This window comes from Lissotriton helveticus, chromosome 3_1 (genome assembly GCF_964261635.1).
Source record: "Lissotriton helveticus chromosome 3_1, aLisHel1.1, whole genome shotgun sequence".
NCBI classification, from domain to species: domain Eukaryota; kingdom Metazoa; phylum Chordata; class Amphibia; order Caudata; family Salamandridae; genus Lissotriton; species Lissotriton helveticus.
In genome coordinates this window covers 2,119,380,640-2,119,407,748 of record NC_136061.1, presented here as the reverse complement: position 1 = coordinate 2,119,407,748, position 27,109 = coordinate 2,119,380,640, and the positions used below count along the sequence as shown (strand labels likewise).

General features: G+C 50.4%; 1 protein-coding gene across 5 annotated transcripts in view; it reads right to left on the bottom strand.

Moving 5' to 3' along the window:
• CRTC3 (CREB regulated transcription coactivator 3) overlaps positions 1-27,109 on the bottom strand; it is a 1,392,170-nt gene that overhangs the window by 880,873 nt on the left and 484,188 nt on the right. For all 5 annotated transcript variants that reach the window (XR_013608913.1, XM_078683321.1, XM_078683323.1 and 2 more), the window contains exon 3: positions 1,813-1,932. Coding sequence is in view for 4 of the 5 variants with exons in the window: in XM_078683321.1 (XP_078539447.1) it covers positions 1,813-1,932 (120 nt within the window). In the remaining variant the exon portion in view is untranslated. The remainder of the gene's footprint in view (positions 1-1,812; positions 1,933-27,109) is intronic.

Sequence of the window (27,109 nt, the reverse complement as noted above, 5' to 3'; positions counted from 1 at the left end):
GTTTGGTCTTGTGCTTCGAATTTCGTTGCGCGCACTGCATCACCAAATGCGATGCAGTGCACGCAACAAAATCCGTTTTATTTATTTATATGTTTACTTACCTGTTAAACTCTGTAATCCATACATTACTACCCCCCACCCTGCCCCTCCCCACGTCATCGCCCTGCAGGAACTCCTACTGTCGACCGCGGCTGTTCAGAAACAATCCCAGAAGCAGCAACCATAGAATTAGTTAGTGTCAAGAGAGGGTCCGTCAGCGTTAACTGAAACAACTCACAGATCCACGGTACCTGAAGACATGCAAAAGCATCTTGGGTTTGAGTCAAAAGAAGTTAGTGGGCTATGAACTTTCAATCTAGCCCCTCGCCCCATCTCGTCAGATTTCGAATGGCAAGAGGGGGTTGAGTCCCGCTTGCCTTTCTTGCACTTAAGATGTGTCTCTGACTTATCAGAAGACTTTGGGAACTGAGGTTCACCCTGGATTGCATCTTTAAATGGATTGCAAATAGCCTTGTGACTTGGAGTGGAACTTCGCTTTCGACCGCAGCCTTTTAAGTTCGGCGACACAGCGAATTGCCTCCTGCTTGTGGAGCATCTTCAGGTTCATGAAGGCACATTTATCACACAAATTGAAGTTGTGGCCAGAGCCCAAGTACCAAAGATGCGCTGTGCATAACTGTAACTGACAATGGCTTTCTGCTATCATGCCACAGCTTGAATCATGGTGGTTTTGGGGGAGACACTATCCCTGATACACTACCGCAGGTAAATGTGAAGAAATCGGAAGATCAATAAAGTTGGGAGCGGGGATCTGGGTCCACTGGGGGGGTGGGGGAAGCAACTGACTTCAGCATCCTAGAATGGAATTTATATGCGACTCTACTCGGTTTCTTCCGGGAGATACAGAGTATCTGCTGTATCACACTGCAACCCCAATTGGTACGCTTAATAATTGCTGTAAACTTCCCTGGATCTAGTCTGGCACCACAGGATATTCTAAATGTGAGGAATCTGCATTTAGGGGTATTGAGTTGAAATATTTTCATATTTGGACTCAACCTTTGCTTATTAAAGAAAGACATTAAATTCTTCTCTAGGTCCAGCCAATGTGAAAATATACTTTGGTACAATTCTCGCTTCACAGTGTAAATACTGTTAAGCACTAGTGAAGTACTACAGACTTACACTATAGTCTAAAAGAAATACCAACCTTTCTTTTTGAATATCCAATTCAATTACAAGGTCTGCACTGACCTTAAACTACTTAAAGGTAGATCCCATCTTTAACAGGCTACCTATGCACAGATACCAGGCTCAGTTAGACAGTAGTCCCACTTTCTCAGCACAAGTGATCACACGTAACCAGCAAAGAGCCTCTTACCCCATTGCATAGCAGTGGCCCTTACTTTAAAAGGCAGGCACGGGTTCTTAACACTCAAAATCATTTTACCAGAGTATTGAGCGAGTGAGACTCGTTCACAGCAGAGATCCAAAAGAATGGTCACCCAAAAAAAGAAGAAAAAAAATGTAGGGAAGCTAAATGGCTCAAAACACATTGCATACACATGAACCTGGATAACATGAGTATGTGCTAATTACACTACCAGACACTGGCAACAGTGCCCATTTTTTAACCATTAAACACAGAATAACATGATCGTGTTGGCTGACAACAAATCTCATTCATTCATTAGTTAAATGGTAAATAAAACAGTCCAGCTAGTCTAAGTGACCCAATATATATGTAAAAACAATAAGGAATTTCCCTTTATGTACTTTACAAGGGCATTGCCACCAAAATGTAAAGGATATCGGTCGCCCATGCTTCTCTACAGGCCTATGATAAGAGGGATGTAGACGACTTCGAGACACTCTCTCCACCAGTCCATGATGGCGCATTCCTCGAATGTTATCTGTGGGGTTAACTGAAGGCTGAAAAAAACAGAAAAGGAAAGAAGGAGGTCATTAATAACTATGTTTTCAAACACAATGTGAATAACTACTTCGCAGAACTAAATGAGCATTATGCATGACTATCGTCTTATGCCAGCAACAGCCCTACATTTGTTAAAAGATACATGGTTTAATACTTAAAGCAGATGATACCGAGCTTAGACTTGGCACAGCCAGGTTCCAATGTATAATGAATGCACTCCAAGTATATTGCGGGATGATGGATTTGAAGGTCTCTAGTTGGCAGAGGTAGGTACCTTTGACCAAAAGGGACCCTTGTGTCTAGTCGGGGTAAGGGGCTACACTTCTAAAATAACCCCTGCTCACCGCCTTGGTAGCTGGGCACGAGCAGACAGGCTTATCTCAGAGGCAGTGTGTAAAGCATTTGTGAACACATACAGTAATACAGTGACAACATTATAGATGGACGACACACAGGTTGTATTATAAACAAGCATTTGCAATGCAATATGTCGCGCATTTATGCAAGCTTGATCTATCGGCATTGTAAATGACAATGCCTTTTATTTATGTTTTAAAAACAAAAACATAAATAAAAGGTATTGTCATTTACAATGCCACTAGCTCAAACTTGTGTAAATGCGAGACCTATTGCATTGCAAATGCTTGTGTATGTTTCAATAGGTTGTACGATTTAAAGTTGAGAACAGTCCTATAAAAAAAGATAACACAAATCAAAAAAACCTGCACACACACTGGCTCTCTCTTTCCCTCAGTCTCTCGGGCCACCACACAAAACACACACACACAAAGGTACCAAAAGTTTAGTTCTCACTTCCCCCGTGTCCAAAGGCAGCGCCTCTCAGCCTGGCCTCTGCCCCCGAGTGGTGAATCATACAGCCGTGGTCACAAGACCACATTCGGTGCTCAGAGTTGTATTTACCCAGGCTGTGGAAGAACGGGCTGCCGCCGTGGGGCACGGACAGCCCCCTTTCAGAGCGGCACGAAAAGCAACATTTGCGGATAAGGTTTATGGCATGAGGGATTCAGGACACATTTAAACGCTGCTTTTAGATGCTTTCTTTGTTGTTATTCCACAAAATTATCCAGAACCATCCTGTTTGAAATGGGATGCATGTCAAGCGAAGGGCTGTTTATGGGGTCTTTCTACTTCACAAGTGTCACAAACGGTGGTAATTTAAATGGCAGTAGTGATACCTTTGATTATACTGCATTTTATGGCAATAAGATGTTCATCCGAGTGTGTCACGAAAAAGGCACTGAAATGTCACACCTAAGTACAGTGAACAAATTGCAAAGTCGCACAATGGGAAAAAACTTGTCAGCTACGCGTGTATGTTTTTAAAAACATATAGTGTGTGCTATTTGGGTGGACTTTGCTACATGGTTGTAAGAGGTGGATTGGTTGCATCTGACCTGATGGCCGCCCTAAGAGCCTCAACCGCAGAACCTGGCCCTAAGTGCCTTAAAACAGAACCCGGCCCTAAGTGCCTCAACAGCAGAACCCAGCCCTAAGTATCTGAACAGCAGAACCCAGCCCTAAGTATCTGAACAGTAGAACCCTGGCCTAAGTGTCTCGACTGCAGAACCCAGCCCTAAGTGCCTCAACAGCAGAACCCCGGCCTAAGTGCCTCGGCAGCAGAACCCTGGCCTAAGTGTCTCAACTGCAGAACTCTGGCCTAAGTGCCTCAACAGCAGAATCCAGCCCTGAGGTCCTCAACAGCAGAACCCTGGCCTAAGTTTCTCGACAGCAGAACCCTGGCCTAAGTGCCTCAACAAAAGAACCTGGGTGGAAGCGCCTCGACAGAAGAACCTTGGCTTAGGTACCTCAACAAGAGAAGAGGAAAGCCTGGCCCAAGCCTTAGTCAGGGCTCATCCCTGCACATCAGAGTGAGTATAAAGACTGATGATCCTGTGATCTGTAAGAGAGCTTAAGCCAAAGTGGAATTACCAACCGATTAAACCACCCCATCCAAAGGTGCTGTGACCAATGAACAGCGGCTGGATGACGTCACTCTTCTAGTGAGTGTACACTTGAGGCTTCACTCCTTCTTTATTTATTACTAGCAGCCCGCCCCAGCGTTGCCCGGGGCAGAAGGGGGCTGGGGGCAGCATCGCAGCAGGAGAGGCGCAGCAGAGCGGCCGGGAGCAACAGAGCGTACTTACAGTGTTTCCTTGCTCCTGTTTTGTTGGTCCTGGCCGCTTCTGCCCATGCTTGTGTCCGCTGTTTCTAGCAATCAGGCTTCCCCGACCCCCGCCTGCCCCGACATTTTCCATCATTTTGGGTCCCCGCCCGCCCTGTCCCCCGCCTGCCCCGACCCCCGCCTGCCCCGACATTGTCCCCCGGAGCCTTACCTCGTCAAATGCTGAAAAGTACACAATTATGGCAGTGTAACGAAAATATCACAAAGGCCCAGTGTTGAGGCGCTCTGCATAAATGTCCATGCCAGATCTAAATTCGACCCTTCTGTTTTGCTGTAAGTCCCCGTCCCCCGCCTGCCCCGACCCCCGCCTACCCCGACATTGTCCCCCGGAGCCTTACCTCAGCCGCCGCTCCTCAGTTCACCGCTCCGCCGCTCACTTCTCTTCCCGCCGGTCCGCTGTTCCTCACCGGCCGCTCGTCACCGCTCCTCCCCCGCGCCATGTCCTCCCCGTCCGCTCGTCACCGCTCCTCCCCCGCGCCATGTCCGCCGCTCCTCCTCGCGCTCCTGACGTGACCACGCAGGTCGCGGCCGGCGCTACTTCTCAGGGACTATTTTTTTTTAATGTAATTTTTTTTTAAATATAACGTATTTTTTTACTTTATATAGCCTATGTCCATCTGCACACCCTGAGGTTTACAAAGATGTATCAGGTGTGTGGATTGGCGCTGTGGTTCCAGAGTTTACCCGCCTCAAAGCCTCAAAGTTCTTCCTTTATAATAGTAGTATAGATAAGATTGAGTGCTCGGGGTTCCCCAATAGTTAGTGGGTAATAATAAGGACGGTGTAGTTGTTGTTTCATTAATTTTCACTTTGGATTAAGTTGTTTTTTAAAGGACATCATTTTGAGTGCTTTGTTCCTGAAAGCCTGCTTATAACAAGGAACTCAGGCACCCCAGAGACAAGCCTGAGTGACCAGGGCCAGGCTCTCACGCAGCAGCTGAGGGACAATGAATCACACAGTAGTATCACTAATGAAATTGCCCGCTGTGAAAAACAAACAGAGCCATGAGCAAAAGGAAAGATGAAGGGAAGCCATAACTATGAAATACTCTGAAAGAGACTGTCAGGGTCGCAAACGGGGAAGGTGCACAGAGGCACTGGGTCATACTGCCTTAAACAGGAGGTGAACCCTGGTTCATACTGCCCTAAACGGGAGGTGAACGCTGTCCACTCGCCTACAAGTTGGCCCTTCTCAGATGATGATGAGGTGTGAAGTGCGCTCGCACTTAGGCAGGCTCCTGCACACGCTGTTGTGCTCTCAGCTCTTGCGTTGTGCTTAGTGTTGTTGTGTGGTTTTTACTTCCTGTCGAGTCGGTTTCCCGGTTGCGCTAATAGATTTTTAATTTCACGGGGAGATGAGGGTGCAAAAAACCATGGACAACTGGCATAATAATGATATTATACTATGGAGTACTGGAGACAAGGACACAATGTGAAAAGGCGCAGCGCGCATGTGCTGCAATGCTAGGCAAGTGGGCGGGGCCTAAGGGAGCCAGGGCGGTGACCAACCCCACTTCCAGAGGAAGCGAGCAGTGCATGTGCTGCAACATAGGTGAGACCTGAGGGGAAGGGTATAAGGGAGACAGGGCGGTCGCCAACCCAACTTCCAAAGAAACTGGACAGAAAACCAACGACTATAGATCTCGCAACCGAGCAACGCATGTGCTGCAACGCAGGCGAGACCTAACAAGTGAGCAGGGCATGCGCTGCAACGCAGGGCATGCGCTGCAACGCAGGCAATACCTAAAAGAGGTATTTTTATATAGACTTAACACAAGACAACAAACGACAAAGATCCACAATACTGTACTTTAGAATGGGAGAAATAGCTTAGTTCACTTTAGATGGTAAATTCGTCACTTTACGTTCTATGTACCATTGGATGCATAATGCTATACAAACAAAAGAGTTGCAGGGAAGGTGATGCTTTGGTTCCTTACCAAAGGGGAGGTGATGCGTCGGTTGTTCTCCACATGGGGAGGTGATGCGTCAGTTTCTTACTGCGCTTCTTTGTCGTTGCGACCAGCAGCGCCGTGATGCGATAACGATCCAGTGCGAAGCAACAAAAATGGTGTCTTCTTCTTGATGCGACAACGAAGGGGTGATGCGAGCACACCCGACGGCCGTGCGGCGACTCAGTGAATCTTCTGAGCCGCTACAGGCCCCGAGAGACCTGCAGCCCCGGAGCCCTGCAGCCCCCAGAGCCCTGCAGCCCCCAGAGCCCTGCAGCGCCCAGAGCCCTGCAGCGCCCAGAGCCCTGCAGCGCCCAGAGCCCTGCAGCGCCCAGAGCCCTGCAGCCCCAGAGCCCTGCAGCCCCAGAGCCCTGCAGCCCCAGAGCCCTGCAGCCCAGAGCCCTACAAGGGCAGGCGGGGCGGGAGCCCTACCGCGAAGGCTCGGAGTAGGCAGCTGAGAGTCCTTTCGGTCCCGGCCATCTGGTCGCACCGATCCCCACGGCCATCTGGTCGCACCCAATGCTTTCATATGGGGTGACCAGATTGCCGGACCTCCCTGGAAGTCCCGATGAAGGTCCATTTGCCTCCCCGATCCCAGTGAGGGCTCCGGGAGGTCGGGCGTCTCTGCGCCCTGGGTCCCCTCCGTCACTCTGTGCGCACGGGTTCCAAGAAAGAGGGGTAGCCTTCCTCCAGATTACTAGGTGCAGGGTATGCCCGGACACTCCTCCCGGACTGGCGGTTCTCTCCCGTGGACCAGATAGGCTGTGCCTGGGCAGCACCACCCTGGGCGTCCGGGGCTCCCTCCTCCAGGGCCAATGGCATAGCCGAGTGCCCGGGACACTCTCCATGGGTCCCGGGCAGGCCTCCCCCGGGCGTCCGGGGCACCCTCCTCCATTTGCCAACGGCACGGCCGAGTGCCCTGGACGGGCTCCATGGATCCCGGGCAGTCCTCCCGCGGGGGTCCGGGCCCGAGAGCCCTGCCCTGCGTGGGCAGGCGGGAGCCCTACCACGAAGGCTCGGAGTGGGCAGCCAGGAGTCCTTTCGGTCCTGGCCATCTGGTCGCACCGATCCCCTCAGCCATCTGGTCGCACCCAATGCTTTCCTGTGGGGTGACCAGATGGCCGGGCTTCCCTGGAAGTCCCGATGAGGGTCCATTTTCCTCCGCGATCCCAGCGAGGGCTCCAGGAGGTCGGGCGTCTCTGCGCCCTGGGTTCCCTCCGTCACTCTGTGCGCACAGGTTCCAAGAAAGAGGGGTGGCCTTCCTCTGGATTACTAGGGGCAGGGTATGGCCGGACACTCCTCCCGGGCTGGCGGTTCTCTGCTGGGGACCAGATGGGCTATGCCTGGGCTGCACCTCCCTGGGCGTCCGGGGCTCCCTCCTCCAGGGCCAACGGCATGGCAGAGTGCCCGGGACGGGCTCCATGGGTCCCGGGCAAGCCTCCCCCGGGCGTCCGGGGCTCCCTCCTCCAGGGCAAAGGGCAAACGGCACGGCCGAGTGCCCGGGACGGGCTCCATGGGACCCGGGCAGTACTCCTCCGGGCGTCCAGGACCGAGAACCCCTGAGCCTTGATCTGCGTGGGCAAGAGGGAGCCCTACCGCGAAGGCTCGGGGTGGGCAGCTGGGAGTCCTTTCGGTCCCGGCCATCTGGTCGCACCGATCCCCTCGGCCATCTGGTCGCACCCAATGCTTTCCTATGGGGTGACCAGATGGCCGGGTTTTCCTGGAAGTCCCGATGAGGGTCCATTTGCCTCCCCGATCCCAGCGAGGGCTCCAGGAGGTCGGGCGTCTCTGCGCCCTGGGTCCCCTACGTCACCCTGTGCGCACGTGTTCAAAGAAAGAGGGGAAGCCTTCCTCTGGATTACATGGGGCAGGGTATGCCCGGACACTCCTCCCGGGCTGGTGGTTCTCTGCCGGGGACCAGATGGGCTATGCCTGGCCAGCACCTCTCTGGGCGTCCGAGGCTCCCTCCTCCAGGGCCAACGGCACGGCTGAGTGCCCGGGAAGGGCTCCATGGGTCCCGGGCAGTCCTCTTCCGGTCGTCCAGGGCTCCCTCCTCCAGGGCAAACGGCACGGGCGAGTGGCCGGGACGGGCTCCATGGGTCCCGGGCAGTCCTCCCCCGAGAGCCCATGAGCGAAGGCTCGGGGTGGGCAGCTGGGAGTCCTTTTGGTCCCGGCCCCCTCAGCCATCTGGTCACACCCAATGCATTCCTATGGGGTGACCAGATGGCCGGGCTTCCCTGGAAGTCCCGGTTAGGTGCCATTCGCCTCCCCGATACCAGCCAGGGCTCCAGCAGGTCGGGCACGTTCGCTCCCTGGGTCCCCTCTGTCACTCTGTGCGCGCGGGTTCCCAGAAAGAGGGGTAGTCTTCCTCCGGATTACTAGGGGCAGGGTACTCTGGGACCCCTCTCGGCCTAGCCTCAGCTGGCAGCTGGATGCCGCCCCAGCCCAGGGTCCGTCCCTGGGCCTGCCGCGTGGCAGGCTGCCCTGGATGGGTTCCGGCAGGCCGGGGAGACTCCCACTGATGGGTAGGGTCCTGGGGCCCCGGGGAGGGCGGCCTCCCCACCCCGGGGCTCCGTCCTCGGTCCTGCCATGTGGCAGGGTACCCAGGACGGGGTCCGGAGGGCCCGGGAGGGCTTCCCCTGCGCCTCTGGGCCTGGGAGCCCTGGCTGAGTCCAGGGGCCCTGCCGGGCCTTGGGTCGGGTGCTCCGGCCCTGGGCCCTGTCCCCCAGGCTGCCACACTGCCAAAGGCACAGAACGGGGTTCCGTTGTGCCCGGGGAGCCTCCCCTTACTTGGCTGGGTTCAGGAGCTCCATCCGGGGCCCCGGGGAGAGTGGCCTCTCCTCCCCAGGCTCCGTCCTCGGTCCTGCCGCGTGGCAGGGTGCCCGGGACGGTGTCCGGCAGGCTCGGGGAGGCGTCGCCTGCGCCTCCGGGCCTGGGAGCCCCGGCTGGGTCCAGGGGCCCTACTGGGCCCCTGGGTTCAGTGCTCCGACCCTGGGCCCTGTCCCCTGGGCTGTCGCACTGCCAAAGGCCCAGGACGGGGATCCGTTGTGCCCGTGATGCCTCCCCTTGCTTGGCTGGGTTCAGGAGCTCCATTCCGGGTCCCTGAGGGCCCCGGGGAGGGTAGCCTCCCCTTCCCAGGATCAGTCCTCTGTTCTGCCGCGTGGCAGGGTGCCCGGGACGGTGTCCACCAAGCTCGGGGTGGCTTCCCTTGCACCTCCGAGCCTGGGAGCCCTGGCTGGGTCCAGGGACCCCGCCGGGCCCTGGATCGAGTGCTCCGGCCCTGGGCCCCGTCCCCCGGGCTGCCAAAGGCCCAGGACGGGGTCCGTCGGTCCCGGGCAGGCCTCCCCTGCTTGTCCGGGTGTCCGCGGCCCCCAGTCAACACAGTCGGGCCAGGCTATATTTTTATCTGCCCCATCTAAAATAGCTGGCTTAACATTTAACATTTGTGTATTGTATGTTCTCTTTTAAAATCATAACATACCACTACAGCTCCTCGAGCAGCATGGACGGACGTGTCAACCATAGACGAGTGGGAGGAAATGTAATACAGTGCACAAACCTTAAATGAAAAGAAAATGAAAGTTAAATTAATGTGTAGGACATGCATTGTTCTAGTAGGAAAACCCAGATACTTAATGCGATCACTGTTGTGTCTAATTGGAGGGTCACTAATCTGAATCTTGGTTGGTGCGCTGAGGAATAGTGACATGTATACTTACAATGTTATGATTTCTCAGCCTCCGACAGAAAATGCAGGGAATATGCAAGTCAATAGTTTAAAACAGAATTACACAGTATAATATTGTTTGCACACAATAGGGTAGGCTGTACATAATATAAGATAGGGTTGAGCAAATTAAGTAAAAATATTCAAGGCCACGTTTTCACGCTGCACCATTGCGTGAAAGGGAAAGAGCTGAGCAGCATCATACGTGCTCAGATATTGTGCTGTTTCTCTCTCTCCCTGCAATGGGCCACGTAAGACTGCCTTGTGCCAAAGCAGGCCTCCATACACCATAGTTTCTATTGAGTACAAAATACTGTGCTTTGACAGTTGAACACTTTCCCCACTTTATAAGTATGCTGTAAAGTGCAGCACACACGCAAAGTGAAAACATTTTGAGAAAATAAACTGCCTCATATTTTACACCCGAGGAGGTGTGCATGTTTTGGCTCCAATCCAATCTACTAATGTTAGTAGATGGGTAATTGCATCAAAACCCATTGGTGGTTGCATGAGAACGTCCATGTACCAACCATGCAACACCTCTGTGCCACAAAGCAATCCAAATCAGAAATGTTTTAGAACTTAAATCCCAATACAACAATCTGCACCAAGTTTAGGTAATTTTTTCCCTTCGAGTGTTTAAGTGCCTAAAGTGCTTTCAAAAGTTATATTTTTACAAACAGCAGTCAGATTGAACCCATTGAAAATGTTTATAGGTTTCCATTATAAGGGCGAATTGTAGAACTGCTAACATCTATACAGTACCTCTCAACTGAATACCCCTTTGTCTCCACGAAGCTTCACAGCCATCCACAAAGGCATAAAAGCCACCAAGCTGACTTTTTATTTGCTGTTTAACCAATTGCACTCATTTCCAGCTTTATCAGATACCAGGAATTCTGGACAGAATGATAGTTTCTTCTTTAACTGCCTGTTACCTCTCCTCTCTTACTGAACAATAGAGGTTAAACCTTGTTTCCTCTCCCCCTTTCATCCATTAACCCTCCAGGAAAGCTTTTTTTTTCTTTCTTTGTTAAACAAAAAAAATGGGAACTGTTTCGTTAAAATTAAAAATAGCAATTGATCCAGCCCACTTCAACCTCTGGACTTTTGCTGTTCGGCCAAGCGTTTAACGGTCAGTGGACGTTTTATTTCTTGCAACAGTGCTAACTGGACTGATAATGCAAGGGTCACTTGGCCCAGCCTCGTCCAATGCACGTGCTCGGCAACTGCAGCACGTGCCACCTGCTATGCCTGCACAGGCCCATGTTAAAACATCTCACAGATCCTTGGCAGGGGAGACATGAAAGAAAGGAAGAACACCCAGAAGCATGAACATTATTACATCATAACTTTGTACCTGCCTTTTGAGCACCACTGGGCAGTGGCTACAGCTGCCAGGAATTCTGCAGCCCTCTCCACCTCACACTCCCGCTTCTACTTCTGGCACCTTGCCTCTGGGCAGTTAGGTAACAGACAGCTGAGCTTGGTGTCAGTATGTCTGCCCTGATCTGGTCAGGGCATGGCTGTTCAGGTGGTACAGCGGATAGTGACTGGCCAACCACACACTGCTCTAAAACAGTGATGGCAGCAAAGAGCTGACAAGAAATCAAATGCTCAATTGCCTTGTCCTGGTGTTTTTTCTGCGCATGCAATAAAGTTTAGAACTACCATAAAAATTTACGTTTATGGACTTTGAGAAAGAAATTAACTTAAGACAACTGTGAAGTCATAGGGCCAGATGTATTAAGAAAGCTTTTTGCGATTCCCTAATTGCGAATTCACAATTAAGAAATCACAAAACGGCATGTATGAAAGTGTGTTTAACACTTTCTGCGATTCCTAGGGGGTCGCAAATTACCTGCCTCATTAATATTAATGAGGTAAGTCACAATTTGCGACCCCCTAGGAATCTCTAAAATCACGGGGATGGTGGCCTGCTGGGGTTAGCAGACGACCATGTTGCTGATTGCTTTTAAATAAAGCAACCTTGTTTTTTTTAAAAAGGAAAATGGGTTGAATTTAGAAAAGAAAAATTTAAAGTTTTCTTTTCATTTTTTAAGAGCACTGGGACCACTGCCTGCTCTGAGAAAAAACGGTTTCGCTGCCATTCCTAAAGGGAAAGGGGTCCCTTGTGAACCCTTTCCGATCTGCAAAAAGGTTACCACCTACTTGAAGTAGGTGGTAAAATGCAAATATTTTGCCACCGCAATCATACTCACAACACATTCATACATACCGCTACAATTGGGTTTTGAAAGGGATGCCCTAAATACGCCAGTTCCAAATTCTGAATCGCAAACCCATTTTGCGATTCAGTAACAGGCTACTGATGCACAAGTTACTACTTGTGTAACGATATATCTGTAAGAGAAATTAGTTAGTGATAGATTCCTTACCTTAGAATATCCCCAGGCGTCAGACTGTATCCGGAAACTTTTTGCGTAGCAGTACCCTTGCGTGTTGGTAGGCGTCGTCTGCGGCTCCGCATCCGTCGTAGGCGCCGTGATGACGTCGTCGGAGTACTTAGACGCCACCTCCGCGTACTGACGTCAGTTCTTAGACACAGCTTTTCCGCGCCAGAAGCGCCGAGCCAATGTTAAAAACCAACACTGGTGCCATTGAAACTAGGGCCCTGAAAGGGGATGATCTTAACCCTAGATATCGGTTCGCAGAACGGGGAGGGTGGGTGGGTCGGTAAGGAATCTATCACTAACTTAATGTCTCTTACAGATATATCATTACACAAGTAGTAACTTGTGCATCTGAAAGAGACACGTTAGTGATAGATTCCTTACCTTAGAATAGATACCCCAGCAATACCAACCCCGGTGGTGGGTCTGCGAACCAATTATCACACCAGAAAGTCCTGGAGGACGGATCGGCCAAAGAAGCCACCCCCCCGGACTTGACTGTCCAGGCAGTAGTGTCTTGCAAACGTGTGCAGCGAGGCCCATGTAGCTGCCTGGCAAATGCCCTGCAAGGGCACTCCCCGGCCCAGGGCAGTTGTAGTAGCCGTGGCCCGGGTGGAATGAGCCCGCAATCCAACAGGGGGCTCCTTTTTAGCCAAGGAGTAACATGCCTGGATACACAAGATGATCCACCGCGAGATGGTCCGCTTGTGCACCGCTTTTCCCTTCTTAGCGCCCACGTAACCAACAAAGAGTTGGTCATCCACCCGGAACTGGCGTGTGCGATCCAAATAGAATGAAAGCGCACGTTTTGGGTCCAGACGGTGGAGCCGCTCTTCCTCTTTAGAGGGATGCGGTGGCAGAAAGAGGGTGGGCAAGGTGATAGACTGCCCGATATGGAAGGCCGTGACAACCTTGGGCAGGAAAGATGGCTTAGTACGCAACACAACCTTGTCCGGGTGGACAGAAAGGAAAGGAGGTGTGCAGGAAAGAGCCTGGAGCTCACTCACTCTCCTGGCAGAGGTGATGGCAACCAGGAAAGCAGTCTTCAAAGTAAGAAGACGGAGAGGACAGTTGTGAAGTGGCTCAAAGGGAGCACACATCAAAAACGTAAGAACAAGGTTCAAGTCCCACTGAGGAATCACAAACGGAACAGGAGGGAACGTGTGTGTGATGCTCTTCTGAAAGCGATTTACAATAGGGGACATGAACAAAGAAGGTTGATCAGGCAGCCTTAGAAAGGCTGAAAGGGCAGAAAGGTAGCCCTTGATAGTGCCCAGAGCAGAGCCCTGCTGGGCAAGAGAAGAACCTCAGAAAGAGGGGCAGCAGGAGGATCCACAGCCTTTGCTGTGCACCATGCCACAAATTTGTTCCACCTGCAGGCGTATATACCGACTTTGTTGAGGGACGCCTGGCTGCCAGAATGACATTACAGACTTCAGGAGGCAGGTCAAATGGCCTCAACTGTCGCCGCTCAATCTCCAAGCATGGAGGTGGAGACTGGACAGGTTCGGGTGGAGGACCGCCCCCTGTTGCTGCGATAGAAGGTCCTCCTGAAGAGGCAGACGACCCGGGGGATCGACTGACATACTGAGTAGCTCTGGATACCAGTACCTTCGTGCCCAGTCCGGAGCCACAAGGATGACATGTGCCCGGTCGCGCTTAAACTTCTTCAGCACTCTGGGTAGAAGTGGTATAGGCGGAAAGGCGTACAACAGACCGCAACTCCACCCGCGACGAAAAGCGTCGTCGAGCGAGTGCCGTCTTGGAAATTCAAACGCGCAGAACTGATGACATTGCGCGTTCTCTTCGGTGGTGAATAGATCTAACCAAGGCTCTCCCCATCGCTGAAAGAGGCCTTGCGCCACGTCCGAGTTCAGACACCGTTCGTGATCCATCATGCACCGACGGCTGAGTTCGTCCACCCTGGTGTTCAAAGAACCTGCCAGGTGTTGAACCACCATGGTCACACCCCGATGTTCCAGCCACTGCCAGAGGTGCAGAGCCTCCTGGCAAAGGGTCCACGACCCCACCCCGCCCTGTTTGTTGCAGTACCACATGGCGGTGGTGTTGTCCGTGAACACCTGCACTACACTCCTCCGGACAGAGGGGAGGAATGCCTTCAGTGCTAGACGAATCGCCCGCAGCTCCAAAAGGTTGATATGGAGCTGGGACTCCTCCGGAGGCCTCTGATATCCGCCTCTCCCATGTGGCCTCCCCAGCCCTGGAGGGACGCGTCCATCACAACTACATGCTCCGGTTGGGGAAGGGAGAGGGATCTGCCGCTGACCCAATCGCGGTCCGTGAGCCACCACTGCAGCTGTCTTGCAGTGCCCTCCGAGATCAGGACATGGTCGGAAAGGTTGCCCTGATGCTAGGCCCACTGAAACTTCAGGTCCCACTGCAGAGCCCGCATCCGCCACCGAGCGTGATGCACCAGGAGGATGCAGGAGGCCATCAGCCCCAGAAGCCGCAGCGTCAACCTGACCGAGACCCGGGATAAAGGCCGAAAGAGTGGAATCAGAGCCTGAATATCCCGGACCCGCTGTTCGGGAAGAGAAACCGGAAACTGCGCCGAGTCGAGAACCGCTCCAATGAAGAGGAGCTTCTGAGAGGGGCACAGGTGTGACTTCGGCACATTGATGGAGAACCCCAGCTGATGCAGGAGGTCTGCCGTCGTCTGGAGGTGGCTGACGACTGTCTGGGGCGAGCCCGCCTTCAACGACCAGTCGTCCAGGTAGGGGAAGACTGAATCCCCTAACCTGCGCAGATGAGCTGCGACCACCGCCATCACCTTTGTGAACACCCGTGGGGCGCTGGTAAGGCCGAAGGGGAGCACGATAAACTGAAAGTGCTCGTGGCCAACCGTGAACCGCAGGTAGCGCCGGTGGGCCGGCAGGATGGGGATGTGGAAATAAGCGTCCTGCAAGTCCAACGCTACCATCCAGTCTTCTGGGTCCAGGGCAGCTAGGACCTGAGCCAGTGTCAGCATTTTGAACTTCTCCTTCCGGAGGAAGCCGTTGACGTTCCGGAGGTCCAAGATAGGGCGTAGGCCCCCTTTGCCCTTCTTGGGTACCAGAAAGTAGTGGGAGTAACAACCACACCCTACTTCTGGCCCAGGAACGCGCTCGATGGCCCCCTTGGCCAAGAGGGCCGTAACTTCCTCCTGCAGAAGTCGCAAATGATCCCCCAATACTCGGTGGTATTGCGGTGGCATGACTGGAGGGGTCATCTCGAAGGGGAGGGAGTAGCCCCTTCGGACGATTTGCAGCACCCACCTGTCCGAAATGACAGTGTGCCAGTGGAGGAGGTGATGGCGAACCCTGCCCCCCACTGGCGACACATGGGCCTGAAAGCACTTACTAGGAGGGCTTTGAGGCGGATGCCGCGGGGGAAAGTGTGGACTGACCTCGCCGTTGACCCCGACCGCCGCCACTGCGGTTTCCACGGCCGCCACCGCGTTTGGTATTACCTTGCGGCACGTGGCTGGCAGCAGACGTGGGAACACCCCTTCCGTGGCCACGAAAGGAGTGAAAGGCAGCCGATTGCTGGCGCGGGCCGAGAGGCCCAAGGACTTGGCCGTAGCCCTGGAGTCCTTAAAGCGCTCAAGCGCATGGTCTGCCTTGTCGCCAAAAAGGCGACGGCCATCAAACGGCATGTCCATCAGTGTATTCTGGACATCAGCCGAGAAGTTGGCGGATCTCAACCAGGCGTGGCGACGAGTCGCCACCGTCGTTGCCATCGCTCTGCCCAGTGAATCAGTGGTATCCAGTCCACACCGAATTGAATAACGTGCCGCATCTCGGCCCTCCACAAGGGCTTGGCCGAGTTTAGCCCGTACTTCCAACGGGCATTCTGGCAGCACGTCCGCGACCGTGTCCCACAGGGAGTGGGTGTAGGGGCCCAAGAGGCATGCGGTGTTGGAAGACCGCAGTCCCAAACTTAGGGAGGAGAATACCTTCTTGCCGTATTGCTCATACCTCTTGGATTCCCTGTCAGGTGGAGCTGACGGGAACGCGGTCTGGGAATTAGAGGCCTGGATCACCAGGCTCTCAGGGGTGGGGTGGGTGGACAGGAAACAAGGGTTGCCCGGGGCCGGGCGGTGGCATCTGGCCACGCTCCTATCTACAGGCAAACCTGTAGCGGGCCTGGACCAAGTGCCCAAAAGAACGTCGGTCAAGGCCTCATTAAACGGCAGCAGAGGCTCGGCCAAGCTTGACTGCGGTTTAAGGACCTCAGTGAGGAGGTTAGTCCTCACGGCCGCGACGGGGAGTTCAAGGCCCAAGGCCTTGGCCGCCCGCACCACACTCCCTCCTCCGTAGCCACAGTAGGAGGGGAGACAAAGCCAGTGTCTGGTGATGTGTACAGATCACTGGCATCCCCAAGTTCACCTGTCCAGTCCTCCTGGGACTGACACGCTTGTGTCAGAGGGTCCTCAGACCCCTCCCAATCCCCCTCATCACCCATCTCCTGGTACCCAGGGGTGTCAAATGATGGGGCCGGCTCATGAAAGATAAACTCTCCGAACGGCGTCTGATGTGGCTCCCAGCGGCGCCGCACCGATGCCGGATCCGGTTCAAGGGAGGCCTCGGGGACGGCGCCTCCCGAAGACGGCGCCGGGGGGGACACCTGAGGGACCGGCGCCGGGGAGGTCTTGAGGTCCACCGGCGACGACCCGGATCCGGAACCGGATACAGTGGGGCCCTGCGGAGCCGGGCCCAAAGATGCCGGCGGCGCCGAGGCCGAAGCACTCGGCGGCGTCGGAGCCCCCAACCCACTAGGACCTCCAGACGGGTCCGCTGGGCATGAAGGCGCTGCGGAGCCCGCCGGGGGAGTGAGGGACCTCATGGCCATGAGGAACCGCTCGATCTCCTCCTGCGTCGCACGCGGCCCAGGGACCGGAGGGTATGGGGCCGGACGCGGCGCCTACGACTCCGACGGAGCCTCGTGGGCAGTGTCACCTGAACCCCCGCCCGCGTCGCGCGAGCGCCAGGGGGAGTCGGAAGAGCGATGACGTCTCTTCGACTTCTTGTGCTTACCTGATGACTTCGACCCAGAGGTGTGATGTCGACTCCCAGAGCTATGGCGGCTCCGCTCCCGCGACCGGTCCCTCGACCTCCGTTCGGACCGGGACCTCTCTTTGCGCGGGGCCGACTGCCAGAGTTCGAGTCGCTTTCGGGACCGCACCCGCCTAGCTTTCAAAGTCAGGGCCCGGCAGTCGGAACAGGTCTTATTGTCGTGGTCGACGCCGAGACAGTGGAGACACCGACGGTGAGGGTCCGTGACCGACATCAGTCGGTCGCGATCCTCACAGTGCTTGAAACCTGGCATCCCTACCGGCACCGTTCGGAGTCGAAGACTCGAAAAAGAACGATCAAAAGAGATCAAAAAAGTTTAGTCAAAAAAGACTAAGGTACCACTTTTTCCGGATCTGCGCTGCTGGCGCGGAAAAAAGAAGAACTGACGTCAGCACGCGGAGGCGGCATCTAAGTACTCCGGCGACGTTATCACGGCGCCCACGATGCCGACAACGGACGCGGAGCCGCAGACGACGCCTACCGACGCGCAAGGGTACTGCTACGCAAAAAGTTTCCGGATCCAGTCTGACGCCTGGGGATATTCTAAGGTAAGGAATCTATCACTAACGTGTCTCTTTCAGATTCGGTAATTAGGGTTGGTAAATTAAAAGGGCCTTTTTCTGGTCGCACACGGCCTGCAACCTTAAAAAAGGTAAATACATTTGGCCCTTGGTCTCTAAATGAATCACAAATATAAAATATCACAGGTCAGCACAAAGTTATAACACTGTGGGCAGTTACATCAAAGAAAGATATTGTATTTATGTTCTGAATAATTAATCTGTTTGTACATAAAAAAATCTGCTTTCTGGGTCTTCTGGAGCCATCATCGGACAGGACACGCTGCCTCCTTGTTCCACATACAGAAGAATAAAGGTTTCTGGAAAAGTACTTTGTTTTTATGGTATCACTGACCACAATATCCCTCCATTATTCATTTCAATCCAACTAATAGACTCACAAGTCCACTGCACAAATTAACTCAAATTTCACTATACTGATCCACCACTAATCCTTTTTGTGTTCTGGAGTAGCATGCTACTTGCCAAAAAGCCTTTCGACACCTCGTCAGGGGTCGTAAGCGCTAAATAAATACAATTACAATGTAACAAAATTGTAGTAGGAAGATTAAGCTTTTCAGTAAGGCCATCATGCCTGATTTTTACCTCACCTCAAGGAGGTGGGTTAAAACTTGCATGCTTCACTCCACAAAAAGATTACTTTTGCCACCTGCGGATGAGGTCAACAAACACAGGCCCTTATTCAAACAACCTTGGTACTCGGGCGTAGGATCCGCAGTCGTAGCCACGAATGCGGAGATCCCGCCACAAATGTGGAGGCTTGGTCCAGTGCAGCCAAAATGGCTTAGCCCCCGCCCGCAACACTTCCCTGAACCTACACCTCTTCTTTCGAGTTCTGACTTACTACCATCAACTGGCCTTGTGTAGATACCTGGTCTTAGACCTCAAAAAGGCCTTCTACTCCTTAGAATGAGATTAACTTTTTAATACGCTGCCCCGATATGGTATTGATTACCGCTATTTCACCTTTTTAATATATTGCTTCGATATAGCACTGCCCACCACTTTTTCCAATTTGTAAAATTATTATATAATATCTGCCTTATCAGGGTCAAGACGGGATCCCTTATTTCAGGATCCATTCCCATACATCAGGGAACGAAGCTGGGCTGCCCGCTCTCGCTTCAGTTATTTTCTCTGGTGATTGAACCATTAGCGCTGGCAGTGCAGAATGTAGGTACTCCTTGGGGCATCCACCTAGGTGATGGGAAACCTGTAATATCTCTATATGCAGACGATATGCTGCTCTACCTCAGGGTTTTGACTCTGACCTAATTCGTGACCATCTCCGGGCTGAGAGTAAATTGGACAAATTCTTGCCTATTCCCCTTTCTCCTCTATGTCCCCAATACATGCTTCATCCCCGGCGGGACGTAATCAGAGTAGTAGCAACATACATTTAGATACCTGGGGGTGCAGATTTACTATTCTACGGATTATCTGTTTGATGGCAATGTCACTCGCACAGTGACATCATTATGTGCCCAGATGGCCTTCTGGCGTACACTGCCACTGGCGCTTGAGAGGAGTGTGGCATTATTAAGAATGGTGGTTTTGCCCCGCATCATATATTTCTTTACTAACCTGCCACTTTATATCTTCCCTGCAATCTTTCGTACGCTTGATCCACAGATTCTGGAACTTATCTGGAACAAGTCATGGTGCAGGGTAACTCTAACAAACCTTTTCTCAGCCAAAGGATGAGAGAGGTCTGGCGGCACCGTACTTCGAGCAGTACTACCTTGCTTCCCAGATCTAATGACTTGCTAAATGGCTGGCGGGACTGCACCTGTCAAACGCACCACATCCTTCCCTAGTTGGCACTTGCCTGCTATTCTACATCTGTTCCACCCTTGTACACAAATGTGTGCGCAAGACTCACTGCTGCCAGGGGTTGCATATTGTTGATGTTGCCAGTGCCTATGCATTAATAAAACACATGATCCCCTTTGCGTCGGAGTCTACACTGCTTGGAACACCTAGGAACGGTGAATCCACATCGGCTGCCGAACTGACAACATGGCAAGCTGTGGGCATGACACGCTGGGGGACTTATACAGGGAAGGCAACTTGGGAATCTATGCAATGCTGATGGAAGAAGATGGTCTACCTTTGGGACAATTTCTACTCCACAACTCACTGATCATCACACTGGGAAATCATTGGGGGACATGAATGAATGATGTGGATCTTATTTTGCGCAAACTTAGCCCAGTGGGCGTCAAGGCGCCTAGAACAAATAAATCAGCTCGCAGATCAGCCCAACAGTCCATCATTGATAGGCCTTGATGAAGAACCACGTCTTCAGGGCCTTTTTAAACAAATCAATTGAGGGAAGAGATTTAACCTCAATTGGAAGGGAGTTCCAAAGCTTAGGAGCCACTACGGAAAAGGCTCTTGCTCCCCATGTGGCCAGCCGTATACGAGGCACTACTAATTGAGATAGGCCAGCAGATCGAAGGGATCTGGATGGAAGATAGTGAGAGAGCAGAGACCCAAGTGAATCATCCGGACCTGCCCCAAGAGCTCTGTACGTAAGACATAAAATCTTAAAGGAGACTCTGTACTGGACAGGAAGCCAGTGAAGGTCTCTCCTGGCAGTCGTAGCAGAAGATGCCAAGGGAAGGGCCAACACAAAGCGCGCTGCCGCATTCTGCACTATTTGCAGTCGATGAATGAGACCCTTGTTGGACTCCGCATACAAGGAATTGCAATAATCAAGCCTTGAGTCAACAAGAGCGACTGCAATCTGCTTGCGAGCCTGGAGAGAGAGATAGTTGCGAATCCTATTAAGGATCCTAATCACACCCCAACAAGTGGCCACCGTCCTATTTACTTGGAGCTTCATGGAGAGTGAGGTGTCGAAGACCACACCGAGATTTCTGGCTGATTGGGAGGGAGTGGGGCAGATGCCAAGAGATAAGGGCCACCACTCACTCGACCAAGCATCTTGGTCCTTCCCAAAAACCAAGACCTCTGTCTTATCGCCATTTAGCTTTAGGGAATTGATGATCATCCAATCTGCTACATGCTGCATGCATGACCTAAAGCTAATGGCGGATGTACGAACAGAGGAATGAGCCAGAGACACCATAATCTGGGTGTCATCGGCGTAGGATACCACCTCCATCCCCTGCGATCTTACTAGTCTAGCAAGGGGGGCCAAATAGATGTTAAACAGGGTCGGACTAAGGGCCGACCCCTGTGGCACCCCACATTGCAGCGACTTAGCAGGGGATAAGAAGTCTCCAAGCTTTACTCTCTGTTCTCTACCAGTGAGAAAGGAGTTGAGAAGATTCAGGGCCGGCCCAGTAACCCCTGCCTCCCTAAGCCGAGATGTTAAAATGGCAGGAGACAGGGTATCGAACGCGGCTGTGAGATCTAATAGGACAAGTATGGTAGTTTGGCCACTATCCACTTTGCGTCGGATGTTATCTGCAACAACAGTGAGAGCGGATTCAGTACTATGAAATTTTCTGAATCCGTGCTGTGTGTTATCCAAATACTCACTGGTCTCGAGAAAAGTGGAAAGATGAAGGTTAAGGTGTGCCTCCAGTATTTTCGCAGGCGCCGGGAGCAGAGAAATAGGCCTAAAGTTTTTAAGAATACCAGGGTCAAGAGATGGTTTCTTTAGAAGAGGCCTCACAATCGCCTTCTTCCAAACAGATGGAAAAGAACCCTGGATAATAGCCTTATTCATAACTTCCAGCATGGGAGGGAGAATGCTGTTTCTGCACTCCTTCAGTATTTTTAACGGTAGAGGATCCAAAGGGGAAGAGGATTTAGTCCTATCAAGTAGGAGATTCAGTCCTTCCAAAGACAGTAAAGGAAATTGCCCAAAAAGTTTGGGAGGACCTTCACCCATGGAGTCTAGGTTAGCAATAACAGAGGGAGTGTCCCTATCCAAGGAATGACTTTGTACTTCCAAAGCAATGTGGATGTCCGAAATTTTGCTATGAAAAAAGTCAGAAATGTTGTTACAAAGATCCTGAGAGCTGACCACAGGGTCAGGAAGTTGAAGAGAGCATAGTGAGTCAGCAATTTTAAAGAGTTCCCTAGATGACGTTAGGGAGCCTGTAAGATTGGTAAAATACTCCTGCTTCTCCACTATAACTCTCTGTTTGTAGTCTCGCAAATCAGACTTAAGGGTCTCTCGATCTTTCGGATCCCAGGATTTCCTCCATCTTCTCTCGCTGCTCCTGCAACCCTGCCTTAAAAGTCTCAGATGTTCAGAGAACCAGGGTGCGGTAGGTTTCCGCCGGGCTACATATCGAAGGGAGGCGGGGGCAAGCTTTTCCACAGCATTAGTGATGGAATCAGTAAATTTTTGGGCTGCCTCATCCACCCCCTTCAGGGAAAAGGATTCCAGTGTCCGAATGTGAGGAGCGACAGTGTCATCAGTGATATTACTAAAGTTTCTCCTAAGGATAAATGAAGAAGTGACAGAATTGGCTGGAGAGGGGACGGAGAGAATAAGTTCAAATGGCACAGCAAAATGATCTGTCCAGACCAAAGGTAGAGGCGGGCCAACAGTTAACCTGGAGTCACTCGAGAATATCCCGTCGAGAGTATGGCCAGCCTTGTGAGTTGGGCTGCTCACCAGCTGAGCAAGGTCAAGGGCTCCGAGTGACTCAATTAGTGTAAGAGTATCCTTGGAACTAGTGTCATCCAAATGAAAATTAAAATCACCCAAGATAGAAAAATGGGGTTTTCCAAAGTAGGGTTCTAAAATTTCAAGTAAATGTGAAGAAAAATTCGCCCTCAGGCCAGGTGGCCTATATAGAAGTATCCCAGTAAAAGAGATAGATGGAGCGCACATTATACTAAAGTAGAGTGCCTCAAAGCAATCTCCTGGCCTTGATAGCAGTTTAGTGGTACAGGGAAAAGATGATTTAAAAAGGACAGCAATTCCTCCCCCTCTACGAAGTGGTCTGTCCTGTCTATGAAAGGAATAGCCATCAGGAATGGCCAGGAGTAAATCGTGTCCAGAGGACTCCGAGGTCCAGGTCTCAGTAATAAAAACCCAGTCCGGCTGTCTTTCTTCCACGAAATCGTGGAAGGCGATATTATGCTTGATCAGCGATCGTGCATTAATTAAGAACCCAGCTTTAGAGATCGGAATAGGGCGACACCCTGAGCGTGAATGAGATCTGATAGGGCTAAGAACAGGGCAGCGACTGCCCAAGCATCTCCAATAACTGCACGTGATGGGCAGGAGTAGACACCTATTATGATGGTTCACTAATTCTCTCTGCTCCCACTATACTCCACAGCTTCTAATTTTACAATGCTGGGAAGCACACTTAGCACGCCTTTGCACTGATGAGGAATGGGCCGGCTTGCTGAAGGGCCCTAGCCACATGCTGCGTAATGCCAGGTTTAAGCTTATTCATCTTTATATTGTACACAGGGCATTTCTCACACCTGCCAATGTGAATCAGTATTATCACAGAGAGGACGCAGCATGCCCGCATTGTGTTCAAACAGACACTGACTTGCTGCACATGCTATGGACCTGCCAACATTTACACAACTATTGGTCAAGCATTGCATCAAGTTTATCTGCATGCACTGGGCCCCAACCTGCACAAATTGGAAGTATGCCTCTTGGGTTTGTATTGCAGAGAAAAAAAACATAGGGTTACATCCAGCTTTCTAGACTTGGGATTCATAGTGTCTTATCACCCGCAGATGGAAATTCTCAACTCCCCACCATTTGCAGCTTGAGAGCGCTCAATGCTTAATTGGGCACAAGCCAAAAGTGTAGTCCTGCACACAGAAGACACATTTTGACTGCAGAATTATCCTATTGCCACTTACTGGGATACTATCTAATCTGAATTGCAGTCTAATCATTCACACGGGTCAGAAGATAGCGTTTGTCCTTGTCAGGATGTAGACTAGGGCTCCTGAATGACGCTAATTGCTTTTGTTTACAATGCAGTCCCTCACAGGCGCACACTCTGTGCCTCTTAGCAGTGGTTAATTACCAGCTTATCTGTTAGAGATGATGAGTGAGTGAAGCAGTGGAGGGTCGCCAATTTGTGAAGTCTTCAAAGCTTTCATGTTATTGTTATATTTATATTTATATTAGAATTCATGAATCTTCTCTCACCGTCATCAATGGTTAACCTAGCATTCCGCCTCTATCACGTTCTTATTGCAGGGGTTGCCATACAGTTGTCTCATTACACAGACAGAGATGCACCGTTTAGACATGTGGCCTAATTCAGGGCTGAGATCTTGTGGCTACCCTCCTTTACTGGTTCCTGGAGTTACTGCTGTACACAAACTATGTTATTGAAACAATATGTTTGACACAATATTTTGCACTGATTATATGTCATTAAGTCTTTAAAAGGTTGCTATACTGCTATTCGTCAGTTGCATTATCATTGTATCATAAATTAAAAAAAATCAATAAACCAATTAAAAAAAAAACATTGAAACCTAATGAAAAATCAATATAAGTTGCATCTCAGTTGTAGACTCTGGATATCACATGTTTTTCAAAAACCTACAAACCCTATATACCCTTGTGACCGAAGGGTCGAATGGATGTAATGGTATATATAATGTTTTTCTGAATCGGCCACCATGACAAAAAATTACTCATGAAAATGTTGTCACGAATTGATTTTTGATACTTATTTTCATTATTTTGGGCCTTATGCCTCATTATGTGTACGACCGCCGTACCCGCTGTAGCAGTCTGACCACCGACACACTGCGGGCCTGCCTTCACTATTACGAGTGCATGCAGTCGGCGCTCTCACTGTGGCAGTCTACATGTTCGGCTCTACCATGAGCCTAACAGACCACTGCATCAGACACCGCTGTACTGTCCACCCACCATGTATTACAAAGGTGTGGTGGCAGCGCTGCTGGAGGACCGCCAAAGTCGTAATAAGGCCCTCTGTATTTTAACAATAAGTTCTGTGGGACAAGGAGGAGGAATCTTCACAAATGACTACTTAATCAATTCAGAATTTTTCTTATTTTTCAGAAATGTATATCAATCCAGATTCGCCCATTGGTTTCACACCTGTTTCCAACAATAACTGAAAGCAGCCGTTGAAATCACAACAATTAGATAAAAATGATTACTTCTCAGAAAAATGCAAAAACGATGGTAAAGAAAATTGATTAGCTGGTAAGATGGTGAGCCAATCTTTTGTTGATGCCATTTTTAGATATACAAACATATGCTTTCTTGTACATCGTTTTTTCCGAAAATGGTAGGAATCGCTATTAGGAAATCGCTATTTAGGAAATGCTATACCATTTTTTCTAATGGGCCTAAAGGCCCATAGATAAGAATAGTGTTACATTTCCAAATTTGGGATTTCCTTATGGGAAATCTTAATTTAGGAAATGCAAAACCAAAGGTGCCTATGGGGCCTAAAGCCTCCCTTGATGCACCCCCCAAAAAAGTGGTGTACATGGAAAGAGCACAAATGCCCTAGGGGCATGTGTGTGCTACACAGCACTTTAAAAAATGCAATTTGGGTGCATTTTTTTAAATTGCACATGGTTACCATTGACTTGGAGTCAATGGCAATGACATTTTGCATTTAGGAAATGCTTTGTACATGTGCATAGGAAATCGCAAATGGGAAATCCCTATTTGCACGATTTCATATTTAGAGAATTACAGAACGCAATTTCTACTAGATAGAAATTGCATTTTGCGATTCCGTATATGTCTTTGTACATACGGAAAGGCAATTTAGCATTTCTTAACAGACCCAAATTGTGGTTCGGTCCGTTAAGGAAAGCTAAATCCATTAGTACAAATGGCCATTATATAAGAAGCAGGACATGAGGGGTCTTAAGCAGCTGTGGAAAGATAGAGAAGGGAGTACACCCTATTGCCTCCCCTGGGGCTCCTGTTGAGCTGTTCTAGGATGAAAAAACTTTCCTCCAGTCCCATGTTGATCACTGTTATCATTGGCCAGTTACGTCTCTTTACATTCATTATGGTGGCCAGTCTTTTAGGGAGTCATTCTTATATAGCTCCTTGCTGTGCATTTTGACAGCAGAACAGAACCTTGAATCAATTTAGGATTGCATTTTCAAACGATGTTGCAATGTTTGATCACTGTTTGGATTTTACAGACTTGAGCCGATTTCCGGTGCGTATACTTTATTGTATTGCGGACGAACGCAATTTAAGGCCATTTAGGCACAGCCCTGACCCCTTTACCATGTGAATCATTCATTTTATTGCGTACAGTATTTTGCTCTTGTATTTGTACTATTACACATTGGCAGACAGTGTGCGTGTTGGGTCACTCGTACCAAGAGGGCTGACGCAAGTATGTAGGATGTAATTCTGTGGTGTATGTCTTGCATGAATAAGGAAAAGACCTGTAATTTCTTTTTCTTTTATGTTGATTTTCGTGTTATTTCTTTCACTATTAGAAGTGTGACTTGTATGCAGTAGTTACCGCTATTATTGTTTCAATCACAATGCATTACCCATTTCAACATGTCAGTCTTGTTTTTGCTAGACAGCAGACATTCTGTGTCCTTGTTTATGTCAATTACTTGCCCAAAAACTTTATCAGTAAGCTTGTTGAATGCACTCACTTACGTGAACAAGGCTTCTCCGGAAGCTGAAACATGTTGTGTAGGTGAAATAAACACCATTGAATTTTGGATTTTCTGGCGCATTCTTGGTGGCTGAGAGCGTATGAATTTGGAACTTTGTTGTTGGACGTGATTTAACTACCGGCGTGCTCGGCCGGTGTATACGCCACCTCCCACTGGGTCACCAGCAGTTAGAACGTAGCGATCTTTGGAAAATATATATATATATATATGTATATATATATATATATACATATATATATATATATATATATATATATATATATATTCACTGAAAAAAACATAGGTTTCAGGGGTGTTATAGTTAGCTGGACATTTCACTCGAATAAAAACCATTGAGATTCTCCCATTATAGTTAGTTGTACTAACTATAACTCGCGCGCCAGCAATCCACTGCTGATGATGTCACATATTACATCATTCATGACATGGTCAGTGACATCACTGATGACATCTCAAATGACCACATCACTGATGACATCATCCAGTGAATGTGGTTTTGTTCGTTATTTAAATATGTATTATATATATATAGCAATCTGCCTTGAAGACTGAGTGGATGTATAAGTGTATGAATGGAGGATTTAGTACCAATGTGATTGACTGTC